General features: G+C 39.5%; 1 protein-coding gene across 3 annotated transcripts; it reads right to left on the bottom strand.

Moving 5' to 3' along the window:
* Nucleotides 1–1,047: 1,047 nt before the first annotated feature.
* On the bottom strand, nt 1,048–9,059 carry LOC121325215 (AKT-interacting protein-like). 3 transcript variants are annotated; one of them, XM_041267588.1, is made up of 10 exons: nt 8,964–9,059; nt 7,587–7,708; nt 4,757–4,965; nt 4,401–4,465; nt 4,206–4,306; nt 3,906–3,994; nt 3,371–3,469; nt 2,373–2,480; nt 2,129–2,189; nt 1,048–1,894 (listed from the first exon to the last, which is right to left on the bottom strand). In XM_041267588.1, the coding sequence occupies exons 2-10, from the start codon at nt 7,608–7,610 to the stop codon at nt 1,787–1,789; spliced, it is 864 nt and encodes a 287-aa protein (XP_041123522.1). In that variant the 5' UTR covers nt 7,611–7,708; nt 8,964–9,059; the 3' UTR covers nt 1,048–1,786. The 3 variants fall into 3 exon arrangements, with proteins under 3 accessions (XP_041123522.1, XP_041123525.1, XP_041123523.1); XM_041267591.1 differs by having other exon boundaries at nt 8,957–9,022; XM_041267589.1 differs by lacking the exon at nt 8,964–9,059 and adding an exon at nt 8,452–8,948.
* Nucleotides 9,060–18,819: the final 9,760 nt, after the last annotated feature.

Raw genomic sequence — 18,819 nt, 5'->3', positions numbered from 1 at the left:
GCCATTAAAGATTTGTCTGTTTTTGTTATAAAGTCCAATTCAATACCCCTCCCCCCCCCAAAAATGTATATATCATATGTAAATAATTAATTTATAGTAATTGCTGTATAATTAATATTTTGTAAAATGCCTTTGTCAATTATACCTGTTGTATGTTTGTGTGAAACAGGATTTGAGATGCATGCTACATTTTGCCATTCATACTGAAAATAGAAACATTGGTTATAAAATGGTTGCAGCTTTCTGCTTTTTCTACTTAGTACTGTACTGTGTAAAAAAGGAAACCTTTTCACAATAAACAAATTAAAAAAATAAAGGGAACCTTTATTATGATCTTCCTACACTGTCTTTTTGTTCCATTGCCTTCACGTAGTCTAGTCCAGCAGTCTCTGCTTTTATTTACTGCATCAAATTAAGATACCAAAATGTAACCGCACAGCTCGCTCACTCACAGCAACAATGCAGTAATGAAAATGAAGCACAGCTCTGATGTACTGCTGTGTGGGGAGCACCTCTGTTTCTGTGACAAGGTCTATCCAGTATTCACAGCTCAGACAGGGAAGTTGTTTCCATTTGCACACATGTTCAAAAACTGAAATCAGGTCAACCAGAAGGCTATCTTTCGGGTACATGCTTCCCATTTTAAACCAGGGTAGTAAGATTGCCTCTTAATGCATACCATTGCAGGACTTTTTGAACCAGGTGCTTCAGCAGGGTCAATGAATTAGTTAAGAAACTGGTTACAACAAAGTGAATGAATTTCAAATTACTGGATACACATGATCTATTCCTAAAAATATGGTATTGGTCAGCCTTGTTAAATCTCAGATCTTAACTAGCTCTCAATCTTCATCTTTCTCTTCTATCAATACATTATATAAATAACACAACTTGCAATGTCTTCCTTTTGTTAAAGATAGGTCACTTATAAAACACACATGGATAGTTGATTTCACCAACAGCAATCAATATCTCGCTTTAAGTGGTCAGTTGATGAAAGCATCGATGTGGATTACAAATGTGTTTACAATGCACCGTTCAGAATTAAATAAAAACAGGCAGCCCAGAGAGTTTCCTTGCTTTCCTTGTGTGCTTTAATAACAAATCCAACTTCATATAAATTATATACCACTGTGTCAGGAATACATTTCTCAACACAATGAAATCACTTCAAAGTGCTAAATACAGAATTAATAAACAAGTTATTTACAATAAGCCACCTAACATATTTACACACCAGAAACCCAAAACAACCGCGTTCAAGAAAAGCATAAAACAGCTGCGAAAACACTTAGATGTTTACAATTATAACAATTTAACATTAGCTTCATATTTAAAACACTATTTACCTTATGCCATATAAACATAAGACTGATATACCTTCATGGCAGGATTTAACTCTGAAGATTGAAAATTAAATGGTCACCATTAGTGTTATCTGTAATAACTGTATTGCAACACCGACCCCCTTATGCCTTGCTTCCACTTGAACCTGTGCAGTCTGAAACCCTTTCGCTTGGTTCGAAGTTCATATCATATCTACTACTTGGATCCAGATCATCCCAAACCATTTAATGCCGGTTCAGCTGGAAACAAAACCATAGGACGTTCCATACGGTTAAAGTATGCATAACTCAATTAAAAGAAAAAGAATCCGACAATATATACATGTTTGTTATTTTACAAGAAATGGTACTGATTGATTAGAGTTCACAGATTTCCTGGTCACACCTGCCCCTCCTCCACGTTAGTAGAAAGTGGTGGACAGCAAGCAGTTTGAAAGAGCTCAAGCCTGCAGAACATGGTCATCTTTACTGAAGGGCTGAGTTGATCCAGGCTTGACCCACGACAATCCCGACACCTGCATGCCTTTGGGGTGCTCATCAGGCCTTCTCTAGGTACAAACCATAACATTAAAACCCAAGAGAAAATCTCCCCCCTCCCCGTGCATGCACCTACACAGGAGTCGAAAAACGGTTCTCACGTACCCCATCTGTAGTTCAATATAGATCCATAATTAAGAGCAAGCTTTCAGATGCATCCAAGAGAGTTTAATACAGTTTCCATTTTCCTAGATAATATATTTTTTTTTTTTTGGACCTCAACAGAATCGGTCACCAATACTTACTTTATGCGCAAACATCCTTTCTCTTGCATCTTCATGTACAGCAGGATTCCACGGAGAAAAGCTTTGGCAAGATAAAGAGGATTATGAATTAATGTATTATATTTAAAAACTACAAGCTGGTTTTAATTGTTTTAATAGAAACTTATACAAATGACATTTACTGTAACCAAGGTGTAATCACTGTACCACAGCTTCCACCAGCTTGAAAACGTGGGGTTACACAACAATGAACACACATACCCACCTTATTGCATAGGGGTCATCCATTTTAGGCTGGTCAAAAAGATGGCTGTTGCATAGCTTCACACTATCCACTACCTTGCTTTTAAAGAGCTGCACATCATTTTCATACCTGCAGATTACAACAAGTTACAACTCCATTTACATAGCATTAGTATAAATTATTCCACAATACCAAGAGCAATCGAATGCACACTTTACGATATTTATGATTAGGATACAAGTGGGTTTCCATAGCCTTGCACACAGAACTATCTTCTTCCAGATGGACATTATAGAACCCCTCCTAATATTTTTACTGTTTTGACTAAACAGACACACACAAATGCTTCCGGAAGTACTTCTTCCAAAATATGGTGCAACACGACAAACATGTTGTTATTGTTGATGGATATGATGTTTGAGTAAAACAAAACCAAAGGGTTCAAAAGAACAGCAGCAGCACTGAGTTCAGTATTCACTGCTCTCATTACCGCAGTACAGGCTCAATTTCAAAAGGGCACCGTTTGCTGGATAAGCCTTATAATCTGCCTCTATTCAAAGACCCAATGACAAATGTGTGCAGAGGATGCACAATTAGCTGCCAAACACTGCAGGTCAAATTTGTCACAAGGGCTACAAGTATATATAAAAAAATAATAAATAAAAAAAAATTACCTTTATTATTTTAAATAAGAGGATTAAACATACTAAGGTTAGCAAACCTACTGAAGTGGTGGGCCACCAGAAGGGGGGACAAGTTTGACTTTGCAAGTTATTCCATTAAGGGCCATTGTCCTACTTTGAGAACAAGCTATTTTAAATCTACCTGTTATATTAATTTTCTCTTTAATTACATATTGTTATGATAACTTACTCCAATTTTGTTAATCGCAAAAGTTAAGTCTAAAGTAATGTACCAAATTACATAAATGCAGCTTGTGTTCTGATTTTTGGTCAAAGAAATGAATTCAAGTGTACAATACCATCATCACAAAAAATAGAAAACTTGACAAAACTTACAGCACTGCAGCTTCTGGGTTTAGGGGATCCACCGTCTGTATCTTATAGAACACTGTGCGTGCGTACATCAGCACCTGCCAAATGTGATTGTGATTCCGTCTGGAGAACAGAAGGAGGAGCAAACACATTGGAATGGTATTTGGACACCATGCAGGGAGTGGTCTGCTGGTAAAGACACAGTAAAGACACCAAACGCAGACTCTGAGCCTCTTTCTGCTTACACGTAGGAATACATAACATTCAGATTTTATATTCCTTTTGCAAACATTTGTGCGTGCATTGTTTTTATAGATTTTAATTTTCTTGCTGCATTTTGACAGCATCAGCTAATTTGCAGACTAATGCAGTACTTCTTCTGTCAAATATATTTTTACAGCCAGGGGAACAAAATCCATCACAAAAAGTCACTGGTCAAAACTGTGTGGCATGTTCGTTACAAATGTTAAGCATTTGCCAATGATAAGACGTTTATGTCCTCAGTAGCTGATCGGTCTACTTAGTAAGACTCCAATACCAGCATACAGATATTACAGACCTCCACTTTGTAAACGCTCTCTTCACATCCAGCTCCCCTGATACTGGATCCACTAAAGGGTGGAAGACTGGGATATCGAATACCACTCGCTGGAAGAGGAGAGAAACAGAAGGGGTCTTATTGCTATAGAAAATGTAGATTTATAAAGGTTTAGAATGGTGTCCTGAGGAGCACAAGAGGAATCTGCAGCATCTTAACAGTATTTGACTCAACCCAAAGTGCCCCATTCTCCCTATGTACAGAGTGTCTTTATAACTAGAACAATAGAGCACTTTGTTTAGATCGGTTTAAATTACTTACAGGACAATTGCCATCTGGGTAGTTATCAGGGATGTAAACCGAGAACTTGAAAACGCCATCCTGGTACAGTCCGTGCCGGATAAAAATAACCCCAAACCACACTGCAACACAGGACCAACATAAAACTTATTAGTCTGGAACACAAAGTTTTAGTTTGAAGTGCATTATAATTAAAAAAAAAAAGTGGGCTCATACTTAAAGCTGATCGGTAGGACGGCTGCACGTAGATTCCAGGCAGTTTCTGCTTTATCATCAAGGTGCTAAACAAATAATAACTTAATTTAAGATCAAATGTTTTAAATCAAGTATTTTGTGACCTTCAGGGAGTAAGAATTTGCTACTAGAGAATAACAATGAGAATTTAGCAAGCATGCATTTCCAACATCTCTTTGGAGTTTAGTACTACCAAGTGGCACCGACTCTGCCTTTGGGCTTTATTTTGTATTTATTTAAACTAGTTTAGGCTGTGTACGGTAATGACAATTACTGAGTTCATTTTACAGTAGATTTAGATTATATTAAAAAAAGAAAAAAAAAAAAACACTACTTACAACTCCGCAAGCAGAGAGTACTCCAAATAAAAGGGCCCGTACGAGGCATGTGTCCCATTGGTAGATTGTGCTGAAGCAGCCAGGGATATAGGCTTGGTTATTGGAACTGCATTTTTGGGTATGGAAGGAAGTTGTTTTTTGCCATAGGATGTGCGTGGAGGACTGGTTCTGTGTTCTCCCTGCACACCTTTATCTTCACTGTCAGATCTCTGCAGACAAAAGAGAAAACCTTCTCAGCAGGGTACATATCCAAACACCATATCCTGTAAACACTATCCCCACACAACTGACTTATTTATAATACAGCTCTTATAAACAGGTTTAAATGTTCAGTGTTTCGTTATAACTCAAATGCATATTAGCCAGTATGCACAGTTGTCTATTCAGAACCAAAAGGGTGACACTTTCACAGTAATAAAATAATGACATACAACAGAAACACATGTATCAAAGTTAAAACAGTCTGTTTTTAAAATGAAAGGACAATGCATGCGTTACAACAGGCAGAGTTCACATGAGACCTGGTTCCCTCATTTTTCAGACATTAGCCAACCTTACACAGTCTCTATGAAAGGCTTCTCAGATCCATTGAATGCTGTAATGCAAGACGGGTCAATTAACCATCTTGTATTTCTGACTTGTCACGATGACCAAGTAATATTAAAAGGAACGCAATTCACATCTAATAATGGCTCCAGAAAGAGATCAAACAAGAACATGCAATGGAGTTCCAGCCTTTGACTCAGTTAAAGAGGCTGCAATCACAAATACATGAAAGAATTCACATTCATACCAATGAGTATCAACACGGTCACGAAGGTGCATAAAAACCATATATAGCTTCCAAATGACTGCTCTCACACACAAACGTATTTCCACAGCCTTGCTATGCAGTTTTACTCATTAGATCTGTACTGTGTTTTAGAATACAAGTGCACTTATTTTTTCACCGATAGGGGAAAGAGCATTCTTAAATAGAAAGTGAAAGAACCAAGCTATTAAACAAAGGCTTCTGCAAGGAAGCATGAAGGAACTGAAAATGACATTAAGGCAGCCAGTAGGTTCCTGCATATTTTAAGAAATAAAGAAAATAACTAAGTTGGGGGGTGTCTGATCCCCCTCAACAGTTGAGTGCAGGACTTCAACATTCCTCATTTCAGAGCACAGTGCATGTGGTCATGTAGTTTTACCTTTTGTACATCAATGCCAGCTACACCAACCAACACAACAGAACTTGAACTCTTCATATTTATACAGGCTTCTTGCAGAGGAGTTACACATCTGTTTCCTTCATTCTGCAGGACTGGACAGCTTGCCAACAGAATACAAAAATAAACTTGGGCCTGGCTTCGCATAAAAGGCCAGTTTACTCAGGAGGAGATCACTAGAGGATAGTGATGGAATTTCACACAAGATTGAAGAGGTTTTCCAGTAGCTCTATTGTCCTCACTGTTACACAGTAAATGCTACTAGCTGAAAAACAGGGTCAACAAAAAGTGGTTTACCTTACTGCTGTATTACAGAAGCACTATTCCAACTCCCTCTGCATCAAACCTTGCAATCTAGACTACACTGCAGCACAATGTACTCTCAGTTAATGCTTTCACAACAGAAAACATGGGAATGGCATCAGCATTACTGAGAAGGTTTGAACAGCTTGCCATGCTGTTGATTATTTGCCCTGGAATGAGCAGGTTCTTCCTGTTTCCTTTTTCACTAGCTGTGCAATGCGTTCAGTTTTAAAAGGAATAAGCAGGAAACTAATTAAGTACTACAAGTCTAGAAACACTGTACAGTCAGGAACTTCATTGCTTTTCACTGAACTGATCAGTTATCAATGCATAGCTTTTTCTATTGCACATGTACGGCAGTACGCAATGTGCAAGGCAACCCTGAAGGTTCTACAGAGAATGAGCACAACTCAAAACTGTTCCCATTAGCTACACTATGTAGGCCTACATCAAGAAAATGTAGTGCCCTGGCTGGCATTGCTTAGGACTTTAGACAGCCAAGTAGTACTAGAATATAGATAAGTTTAGTTCTCTATTGGTGAATGTAATTTAAGCAGTAGAACTATTTCATTATTCCAAGTACTCAGATTCCATTCAGTACACCTCCTTGAGCAAAACAGAGTGCGCTGTACAGCATCCTTTAAAACAGAAATACATACACTGTTCACTCTCTTTGACAGATAATGCAAATCCCATATTCCCAAACCGTTATTAACATGCATAAACTCAGATGACCTAGATTCCTATACAATATGCAGGGCTGCAATGAACGCATCACATTCCTTTGTGAATCTTGATTAGGCATTGTCTACGAAGTCAAACTGCAGAATAATTTGCAACTGATTATAGCACTAATGTTAAGAGACCATAAATAACAGATTATAATGTTGATTGACAGCGCTAAGCATGAAGAAAACAAAACAAAGTCCTTAAATACTCAAAACAAAGTCTATTTGTCCCAATCAAAAAACAACGAACGAAAAGCACATCTTTATAAGTGGTTAAGCGCCAACACTTTACTGCCCTGAAAGGTGTTTGTCCTTTATCTTGAGAGCTCTACAAAGAGAAGAAAATCTGTAGAGAAGATCAGCAACAACCGTATAAACAAAGACATTCCTGTCACTCAACTGCCAACAACTCACTGGTCAAGGACACTCAACAGTGTACTGAGGTGATCAGTTTACTTTCCGTGCCGCTTGCTTGTCATGTCAAAAACATCAGAGCACAAACGAGAGGCTGGCATTTCCAAACACATGCATATACCTTGTAATTCAGCCCCATGTCTCTTTGTTTAGTTATTTCCGCCCCAACTTGCTTACCTTGCATCCAAAACTCGTAGACATGCTCCAGAAAGGATTTATCACTTGTACAGAACACAACTGTTTGCAGCGTAGGAGGAAGGGAAGCTGAAATCTCCCTGCAGCCTCTCACATCCACTTTACTGGAAAAATAAATGAAACAGAACCAAGTGATATTTTTACAGTCCATAATAGTAGGCAGTTGTACAGAGATCTAGTGAAATTCAACCAAATCACCATCTGTTCATAGTCAACTGTCAATAAATGTTATATATTATATTAGTGTGTTCATTGTTTTAAATGTGACGATCAACAATCAAATTTCACAACAGTTCCCTTTGAGAGGGTCTTTAAACTGAGTATGATGTATGTTGTAATCCACTCAGCATTGTGACATTCTTACATTGGCTGGGGTGCACTTGAAATCATGTTTTAAAAAATAAGCAAATTGCAATAAATATAATGCACTTCCACCTACTGTCAAATAAAGTATAACAAGGGTGATGATGAAATTAGAGTTGCATATGCGTTCTAGTTTGATACAAAAATCTACAGATGTGTTGCAACTACGAGTACTGACTGTACTTGCATAATAAACTAGAGCCAGGGACATACGTGCTGCTGCGAGCCTGTGCTGGGCCTGCTGCAATACGCTGCAGTATGCAGAGCACACAACCTTGCATCGGGCTTGGGAAGGACGAGGCACAGCACTCGGCCTATACTCTCTACAAACGTTGGCGTAAGGTAGGGTAAATCGACTGAAACATGCCGGCTTGGTAATGTCTCTATTTAAAATGATTCAACCTTATTTATAAATAAACATATGCATACCTACACCTAATACACAGATACGAATACGGGTTACATAGCTTCGGTATTAGCTTACCTTGTATCGCCAGACTATCACGCAAAATCAGAACAGAAAAACTCTTGACTCACAGGGACAAAATATTCAATCCAGCACGATTAGGACGGTAGCACTATAATGGATGCAGCTCATTGGTCAAACGAAGGATTCGCTTCCGACCCGTCAGGTAAGACTCCCGAGGGCCTGCGGGCTTCGTGGGTTAAAAGTATTCGCCCTAGCTGTGTCTGTCCTGGAGATGATACATAGGAAGCCACCCCAAACACTGTCAAGAGATACGCTGTCGTTGACAATGAGCTAGGTGGTTTACACACCTGAATCCAAACACGAAGCCACCCGGAAACTACACCGTTTCTATGGTGCAAAAGCACAAGTAAATAAACAATACAGCTGAATGGTCTTCCGTCGGACGCTTAGCTGATATTTACAACATGCTATTTCTGCAGGTCCAAACCTGGACGAGACGTTACAGTCGAAATAAACGCGCGTCGCTGCTCATCTGGCCAACGAAGTTCTGTTAAAATACCTTTTACCTGCTGTCCAAGAGCGCTTGCACTGCCCCAGGTAATGAGAACCCGCCCCAGCCCTTGCCTCGACCCTGACCGGACTATAGCCCTGTGCAAGGGGAACAATATCTCAGCTCTGTTTGGACAAGAAGGCTGCCAGTCTAACTTGTCGCCACCCGGGAGCAGAAATCAGCAACCAGATTGGCCAGTGTTGGATTGGGGGCGGGTATCTGTTGATTCCGACGTTCTCATGGGCGGGTCTCGATGTCACAAGTGCCCTTTCCAGGTTCATACTGTTTTGTGAAAATAGGGGAAGGGAGTGAGTGAAGGAGGGGAGGAGGGGTAGGGAAGGACGGAGGTTGTGTTCCTTATCTCCATGAGTGAGTTCAATTGAGTTTTTAGCGGCGAGATTCATGGCATGGCTCCCTCCCTTGGTGAGAACAGGTATAAAACTGTCGCTAATCAAACCGAAAATGCAATTCTATCCCAGTGAAAAACACGCACACTGCTAATAACACACTGTTACGGCATGGTTTATGCTACACGGACATGGCCTCACAACCCATTCCTGACCTCTTTATAGCACTAGCAGCATTCTCGTTTCGGTTCTTTTATTTTATACAGCGGTTTGGATGAATATGCAGATATTAGAAAGAAAGACAACATATAGATGCCAAGCTGTTGCTGCTTCTAAGTCTCCTCACTGCCTTGTAGTTCAAAAGCTCACTCCAGCAGGCCAGCTGTAATCAGAGCACGCAGGTCCCAGGATGCAGTATTTTAGCTGTAGGCTATAGGGGTGGCCACAGTGGGCCCTTCCACTCCTAGTCTTACCCAACCCTGAATCATCAAATTGAACCAATTAAACCTCCACCCGGACACTGAAGTAGTTAATTATATCATTTTACAGGTTAAACCTGCAGTGGAATAGCCCTCCAGGACCGTAATTGGACACCCCTGTCTATATCAAGGTGTTTGAGATATTTGAATTAACATGTGCAGTGGATTTTAATGGAGGATAATTTGTGCTACAATTTAAAATAAATAAATAAATACATTAAATAAATAAATAAAAATAGAAATATATTACCTGAATTTATTTATTTCGTTCTTTTCATTTTGGCCCGATCTTTTCTGGAAGGGCCGGACAGTGCAACTGGTCTGCCGGTTACAGTCAGCGCAGAACCGAGAACTGCCGGCTGAAGAAATCATTCAAGTTAACATCCTCAGAAAGACGCTGCTAAATAGGTGAATATTTAACTAAATTAAAATAAAATAAAATAAAGGACTGAACTGCATAGCGAAGCAACGGATTACCTGGAACGGGAACCATGTGCACCACTAGTTCCGCCCCAGTTTCAGCTTATCTGAGCTCAACGGGAATTGATTTAAACAAACAACGAGGGCTCGTTTCTATATTGCGAGCTCGTAAGTTCAAATATGATAGGTTATAGGATATAGTTATCACCTGCAATCTGTGAGCAGCGTTATATAGAAATGTTATAAAGTACGACATTGTATGATATACAAACGAATCCCGGGTTTTTAGGGTTAAATTACAACTACTGTAAATCAAAACAAATCCGTCTCTTTGTTAGTGGGTCACTAATGCCGCGCCTATGGTTTGGCAAAAAATAAAAAAAACCCATAAGAATGACATGTATGTAACATTCTTAACACCCTACACAAACCTGATGGGGAAACAAGCCAAAAGTCACGTTTGTATTTAATTATGTAAAATCGGAAAGCGGCTTTGTGTTTATTATTATTATTATTATTATTATTATTATTATTATTATTAACAAAAAACGAGTTGTTTTCCAGTAAGGGCTTGCATTGTACAGAACCTCTGTCTTATGTATTTGAATATTGGGCTGTATTTGGGTACGGTTCATAGGGTTGCCACCTCGGAGGTAACAAACATTAAAAAAAAAAAAGTCTCTGGCATTGGGCACTGTGGTGTTTGTATGAGAAGAAAAATAGTCATATATACCTGTCGGACAACTGGCACCTGGACGCTGAAAATAAGACTCCTGCTGCATTCTTGGTTTCAATACCAGCTTGATTAGCCACAATGTACCTGTATCATGCTCAAAGGTGTTGTCTTAAACTCAGAGTAAAACCAGGAGTGGATCAGACTGCTATGCAAGGTATTTTATTTTATTTTTTTAAAGAATGCCACATTGCGATATTCATTATTTAATACGCTGTTTCTTAATGAAACTGTTTAATATTCATCAGTAATTTGGTCTGGCCTGGTCTCATTCCCCAGTGTAATAACTGGATAATCGAAATGAAAGTGAAAACTCCAGTCGCTGGTGGTTCAAGAGAGAAGTTGTCCAGGGTGCCTTGGACTGTACCAAAGCCCATAGTGACAGGGCCTAGCCTGGATTATAACTACTATTCCCTCCTGTCCACTTACCTATATGGACAGGTTATTAAGTCATCTTAAAATCCATTACATCAGACCATGCAAACCTGCCCTTCAGTCCTGGGCCTCCCTCAAGCAGAACTGTGTTGGAGATGTGGATTAATATCCAGCAGGGGGTTAATCCGAGACCACCAGCACTCATTTAGCTTATGAGCCGGACTCAAACCCAGAAGGTGAAAGAACATAAGAACAAATATACAAACAAGGGGAGGCTATTCAGCTGTTTTATAGTATTTGTTTAATCTTAGAACTTTGTCAAGGACCCCATTGATTCAGCATTAATATGCATAGCTAGGCAACCTATTCCATACCCTCACCCCTCTCTGTGTGAAATAAGTGTCTCCCAGCCTTGCTGCTGTCTCTCTCCACTTCATTTTTAACTGTGTGCTCTGGACCTGCTTTCTGAGCTGCACTTAAAACTCTTGTCTAGAACAGCATTTATTAAGGCCTGTGAATGAAGCTGCTGCTCCACCCAGCTCCCCACCCCCTGCTCCCTCTACTGTCCACAACCATTGTAAACATCTCTGCAAGCTCTACGAGTCCTGACCATTGTGAGGTTATGCTGCGGACAAGGAACACAAAGCCCTTTACATCTTTTCAGAAACAAAGGGCCAACGTCTGAGTTTGTGGCAGGCACAGACTGTGGACAGCTCGGCTCTTCCTGCAGCCACGACAGTGCCTTATAGTCAGCTAGACCACCAGACCACTTTAATATCCAGAGAAATATGGGCCCCAGTCCATTCCTAATTCAGAGGCTGAATTTAGTTTTAAGTGACAGTTAAAAATTGCATGTGGCATCTCCCAATGAAATTTGCCTTGACAGCCAGGACATAAAACTAACAATAAATGACTCCACCACGTCCTGATAATAAGTAATAACGATGTTAGGCTGCATAGGGATAGCAGGGGCTGGATTCAAATGCAATATTAATTTTAGGAATAAGAGTGACTAGGGAGTGAAAGAGGCAAAGAAACAAATCCTTCATAGAGCAATAGTCTCTACTTATCCCCCAGGCTACTGCCTCCCGTACAACTCAATGCAGCAATTACGTGCTGTAATGACTGCAGTGCAAATAAGCCGAGAGATTTTATTAAACCAAATGAGAGCATCATCTGTGTATTACTGCGCAGTGATTGACAGTGACGAGTGTTGGGCAGGCACAGATGTGAATGTGATAAATAAGCTTGCAGGAAAGCTCTTGATAATGTTAGTGCTGATAGAGATGCACTGCAACCCTCTCTTAGTAAATACAGACAGCAGGGATCACCCTGCATATTCATTTCCATTGGAAGAAAGCTTCTTGCATACTGGTTGAGAGGTGGGGGTGGGGGGGGGGCAGTGGGCTCATTGTTTGGCATTTCATATGAATACCACCGAAATGTAATTTATCATGTGCATAGACTTTAAAAAATAAAAAATAAAACAAAAAATATCTTCATATTAAAAGTAAAGGTCATTCCCTATAACTGTTAAGCTGTCTAAGCCTCAACCTTTACATCAGTAGCAGACTGGAGACACAGATAAAACAAGATGTAAAATAAAATTAAAATAAAACCCTTAATGTTTTAACCAAATGGAGCTGGGATGGGCCAGATTGCCCCTGACGTCCTGCAAGAACCCAATTAGATAGTGTGTATGTTGACAGTAGACTTTTGTCACATATTGTCTTAGTTTAAATTAAAATGCAAGAACTTAATAACATTTAAAATAATTTTATAATATTTACAATTAATATCCCCTAGCCGTCCCCGACCTAATATATATATATATATATATATAGATATATATATATATATATATATATATAATATATATATATATATATATCTAATATATAATATTTGCAAAAAAACCTCCTAATTGCAAACAGTGTAGGATTTTGGGCTTTATTGCAGTATAAAATATAACTATTCTCCCCAGGAAAGCGATAAGATAACGCATCACAATTTCATTGATGGGGTGTCAGTAGCAAATGAATGGATCTGCCGTGCACTATTATTCACTGTATAGGGTTTGTTCAGTTTTAAAAGAATTGTTACAGCATTGTTACAAATGAGATCTGATATATCGTCCAGCACACCCTTCAACACTTTTATTCCTGTCATGAGCCAACCAGCGGCTTCATTCACGAACACGCATTTCAATCAGCATTGCTTGCCTCCGAAGACACTGCTGTGAAACGACCTAGGAAGTGTAAGACTGCCTGAAAGTAAGGCAAAAAAAGCATGTGCATCTTTCAAAACTGCACAAGTGGGCTCTACATGTAGTGCAGTGTAGAATGATTGAGTCAGCTGGATAAGGCCATTTAAGGCACATGTGAAAGTATTTTTTAAATGCTATTCTGTACAGAATGGATATGTACTGGCAGAGGAAGTATTCAATACAGTCTGCCTGCCTGCCTGTGTGTTTGTTTTTTGCAGTATAAGCCTGTATGATACGATACTGTGTGTTTATACAGTAGTTATTAGTTTAACGTTTCAGTTGTTTGCCAGTTACATGCTGTACTGGTACACCAGTAACAGTATTAGCCCGGTTTGGCCGAGGGCAGATTTCAACTTGGAGAGTGATGTTTCTGTCCCTGAAGGACCGCTCTGGGGTCCTGTGAATTCACTGTCCTGGTTACAGAAAGCATCCCGGGCATTAATGCCTACTGCAATGTATGGGACAGTTGTCTGGGAGTGTACCCTGAGCTGGCATACATTGGTGCCTTGCACACGTACAGGCCATGTTATTTGATTTGAATAACAGCTTCGAGCTGTGTCTCGAGTCCTGCAGAAACAATCCCATTTAATAACACCAAAACTAATAACAGGAAAGTATTCCAACTGATTTGAAATTACATTTATGAATATTTCCTCAGCAGTATTAATGATCAGAAACCTGGACTGTTTGTCTCGTGTGTCCCTATTGTGCAGTAAAGCAAGGAAGCAGCTCACAGCCCCACGGAGAACCAGCTATTTATACGTGACTGCCTGTAAACTGTCATTACCCTTATTATTGTGCTCTCAATGTAGTTAGCCTTTAGAGTTTCTATCCCTGTGTATATTCTGCAGCCCACTTTATTTTTACCAGGTACTTACTGAGACTAGGCTGGATTAATTAATATACTGACCCACGTCAAAAATTTGGATCCTTTTTTTCTCTAAAAATAAACTGAATCATAACCTTCACACACTGAAAAAATGACTATGTGTAAGCTCTTAGATAGCAAGTAAGAGCGTGTTTAACCTGTAAAAACTGCCATGTCCGGTTTGTTTTGAAGCTGAAGCTTTGCAGCAAGCAAGGTGTCTAAGGCCTTGCTGCTCTGCATAGCTCCAATTCCCCCGAGCTGCAGTGTGCTATTAGTCAACACACAGGCATCATGCTATTTCCTTAAAGCATTGATTTCTGAATTTATTATACATCCTTAACTGGTGCATTCCAATAATTCATTAGTTGGCAACTGGGAATTGTTTTAAGTCCATTAGCAGGATTACCCCTGAAAGGTATGCTTGTTACCTGATGCATTGGGAAGTCTGGGTTTCAAGACAACAGTGTCGCTGTAAACACTATGAGGAGCCACACTTTAAACATCTACACTAATTATATCTCACTAGCAGGTGCTCTGTGTGTGGGTGTAGGGGGTCTTTATAGACAGGGCAGGAAAGTTTAATTTTGGAATTGCTGCCCCCCACAGAATCACATGACTGTATATATGAGCTTTGATTATAGCTAGAAAATCACTTGTGATTAAACTTGCTAAGGACATTATTTATCACAAGCTAGTAGGTGTATTAAAATACTGTCAGTGAGTATAGAGTCTGGCTGACTGTCCTCCTGCATGTCACATTTTAAATGTATTTTTATGGGATGCATACTCCGTTAGGAATCATGCATTAACTATGCTGGTTCCCTTGACTTTTACATTGTGCGCTTACTTACCTCTCAATGTTTTATAAGAGCCCCAGCATTCAGATAAGACTGCTCCAGTGTGACAGGTTATTTTATTTTGTAATCAGACTTGAGTCAAGCTGCAGCTCCTCCTCACACACTCTTAATGCAGAGATCAAATAGGACAGCAGCTTCTGATAGCCTGAGTGCACCAAGGCCCATTCATGATCTTTGAAGATGAGTCAAGACTGATTGAACAAGCACTGAATAAGTTTCAGCTGACAATGACCTTTGCATTGGATTTGAAAACAAACCTATCTATCTATCTATCTATCTATCTAATCATGTTTTTAAATAAACCCATGAGCTCATGTTTTGTTAACAGGGGTTTATTGTATCAGAAGGTAATTGCATTTGTGACATACCTGTTTGCAGACAGCAGGGGGCGCTGTAACACAACCCTCCAGAAGCAGTCAGACATGGTTGTGCTAGAAACAGGCATGCAACTTACCAGGACCACAGGCCATTCAGTTACTTGAACTCAACAGCTGTCCTTAGATTTTCTTGTCCCTTGTGTGCATAGCAAATCACAGTACTATACAACCTCTAATAATGTTCTGATTTGCAAACAAGGCAAGGTAGTACAAGCCATGGGAGTGCTACTCTCAGGTCAAGCACACATTTCACTGCATAAAACTGAAGATGCACATGGACGAAGAGCCAGCTGCACACTTTCAGTGAAAAAATAACTTAAAACAATTCCTACATGTCACACTTTGTGACACACATAGAATTACAATAGTTCACCTTAATATTCAAAAGATTCTATATTCTATACCCACACCACTATTGTTTAACGGTACATTGTAAGGACTCTAAATGAATTAAAACATGAAAAGCAAACCAAACGGAAAAGGCTATGCCAAATAAAAACCTAATGTTTAATGTATGAAGAATATTCAAGCACTGTAGCAGCTCAACTATCTTCTAGAACATTGTTGCAATGACCGTGCTACAGAAAGCAAGGTTCCACATAAGAGCATCCCTCAAAAGGGTAGAGCAAATATATCGGCCTCAGAAGCTTGTTTTTAAACTTTAATGACTGGACTGATTGATCATTTACACCTTTAAACAGATCTGTCTGGGCAGAAACCTGTCTCAACAACCAAGAGCTGTTTCTATCCTTTAGGGCCTTACTAAAACAGTACCAAATAACTCAACAAACAACCACTGTGATAAGGATAACTGATGGAGGAAAAGAAGAAGAAGAAGAAGAAAGGTTGTTTTCTGATTTCATTCTTAGTCACATCAGGGAATGTGTTGGCATGCTTTGCAAATCCTGAATGCTTTTGAACTGTATCTTTGTTGGGTTGCTGCCCTAGCATTTCAGTATCTGATCACACTGTTCTCAACAGATCTGGATCCCTTTCTCAGAGAGTAACGTAACTGATTTACTGCATATTTCCACACACACTCGGAGCGACTGCTGATCGCAGTGCACAAAGAGATAAACTTAGTTGGCAGCTCTGGCTGTGACCTGTCCAAGCAGATGGAGCTGCCTGCCTGCCTGCTGGCTCGTACACTCACCCCACAGAGTCCAAACACACAGTAATATATTACTGCAGCGATCCAGGAAGGTAATCAGACTTTAATCATGGAGAGTGCCACATAGAAATTTGGAACTGTGAAGTCCTTTTAAAAACAAACCAAAAAAAAAAAGTTTTATGATGATCCCTAGCAGTAAATTGAAATCAGCGTGTTTGAAGGACCTAATCCATCTGCAATGGCCTAATAGCGAGGTTCTTTTAATTACTTTTTTCTTTCATCAGAATTGAATTAGGCCTATGCCACTGTATTCCATATTTGCTAAACAGCAAAGAAGAAAACAAAAACTTATATATAAAAAACAAAAAACAAAACATTCATTGCTTTAATCTTGAAGAACCCTGCAGATTGCTGTCTATGTCACAGTTATCCAAAGTTAGAATGTATTTAATGTGTTCATTTGTTTTATGAGAATACCCTAACCATAACCCCTTTCTGATACAACTGCATACTCGCATATAGCGTGCAAAAATATTTAAACGTTAATTACATTATAACTTGCTTAATAACACTGTAATGATGTGTAAGTACACATGTTTACAGTAAATACACAGTAATTACAATGTAAAGTGTTACCCAATTTTGTAACATAACAAAAGATCACATTTTAATTCTGAAACCACTGTCCACTAAAGACCCAAAACTATGATGACTGCGTGTTGTTATTTAATACTAACATCACACATGAAACCCAAACCCATTAGTTTGCTTGTTTGTTTTGTTAGTGCTGCCACAATTAAAACAGAATCCCCCGGTCAAGTCAGCGTAGCTCGGGTGCAGCCCAACAGCAATGGAAATTCAGCGTTTGATTCACAGACAGGGCTGGCAGACGGGATTGCTAGTGTTTTTCTCCTCGCTGCTACTGGAATAACAGTATTACTGTATACAGTATTTTTGGCAGGGAACACAAAGGGCCTCATGCGCTTTAAGTTTCCCATAACAGCAAAAATGTAAATTTGATAAAATACAAAAGTTGAAGCGTTTCGTAATTTTGCACTCCGCTTCGATTTAAATCAAAGCTGTTTTTATTTTTAGCACATGATACCAATGTAACTGAACATACGCCAAGTGGACGCTGCAAATTCAATGCAGGTGTGTAAATTACAGGGGGATCTCCACTGACACAGAGCAGCACGGACTCCCAAAGGGAAGCAGGCTGGGTAATAAGAAAGCGGGTCTAAAACTGTACATATTGCATCTTAGAATTCTCAATGCAGTCTCCTGAAATAGCAATAATTCTATATATTTCACTTTGGGATGTGTATTTAGTGGGCTATTTCACTGAGCTGCTGTTAGTGGGCTATTTCACTGAGCTGCTGTTAGTGGGCTATTTCACTGAGCTGCTGTTAGTGGGCTATTTCACTGAGCTGCTGTTAGTGGGCTATTTCACTGAGCTGCTGTTAGAGGGTTCTTTCACTGTGCAAAACTTTGCATCAAAAGCAATTACTGTATATCTTGAGCTGAAAAGTGGGGCAAAATCCAGTTAGATATAACTGACTTATAGATGTACAAACACATATTGTTTTTTTTTTCCCTGTTCTAACCTGCCATTCAATCAAACTTCCAAACAAAGGGGGGCATGCCCTGAACATGATGCTGACATTCACAGGGATTTCTTTAAAAACAACTATGTGGCCCCTCTGAAAAGACTGATTGCATGTCGCCATAGGTCAGAGGAATAATGCAGGTGCTATTGGGACAATAACAAACAAATTAACACATGCAAGAATAACAATTTGCTTCTAGATGCTAAGCCATCATTATGCAGCATTTCTCTGGAAACGATCCCTGACTCTGTTATGAGGCTAAGAAACGTACAGGATGGCAATAGGCAATGCTGCTCCTGCCGAGTACAATTCTGGGCAGCTTTTGGTGGCACCACCACCTGTTTGCTTTCTTTCAATGGCTCTTCAGTGCAGAGCAGAATTCAGCACTGGAGAGAGAGAGCGAGACCTGCTCACAAATCCACTCTGAATGGC

Source organism: Polyodon spathula, chromosome 13 (genome assembly GCF_017654505.1).
Source record: "Polyodon spathula isolate WHYD16114869_AA chromosome 13, ASM1765450v1, whole genome shotgun sequence".
Taxonomy (NCBI): domain Eukaryota; kingdom Metazoa; phylum Chordata; class Actinopteri; order Acipenseriformes; family Polyodontidae; genus Polyodon; species Polyodon spathula.
The sequence above is the reverse complement of the archived record's forward strand: the minus strand, read 5'-3'. Positions and strand labels throughout refer to the sequence as shown.

Bases quoted from the DNA above. Each gene is read 5' to 3' on its own strand.
- LOC121325215 (XM_041267588.1), bottom strand. From the start codon at position 7,610: ATGTCTACGAGTTTTGGATGCAAG. The intron at 4,466-4,756 runs GTAAGTAGTGTT...TTATTTGTTTAG, and splicing joins TACTCTCTGCTTGCGGAGTT to CACCTTGATGATAAAGCAGA. The intron at 2,190-2,372 runs GTGGGTATGTGT...ATCTTGCCAAAG, and splicing joins GATGACCCCTATGCAATAAG to CTTTTCTCCGTGGAATCCTG.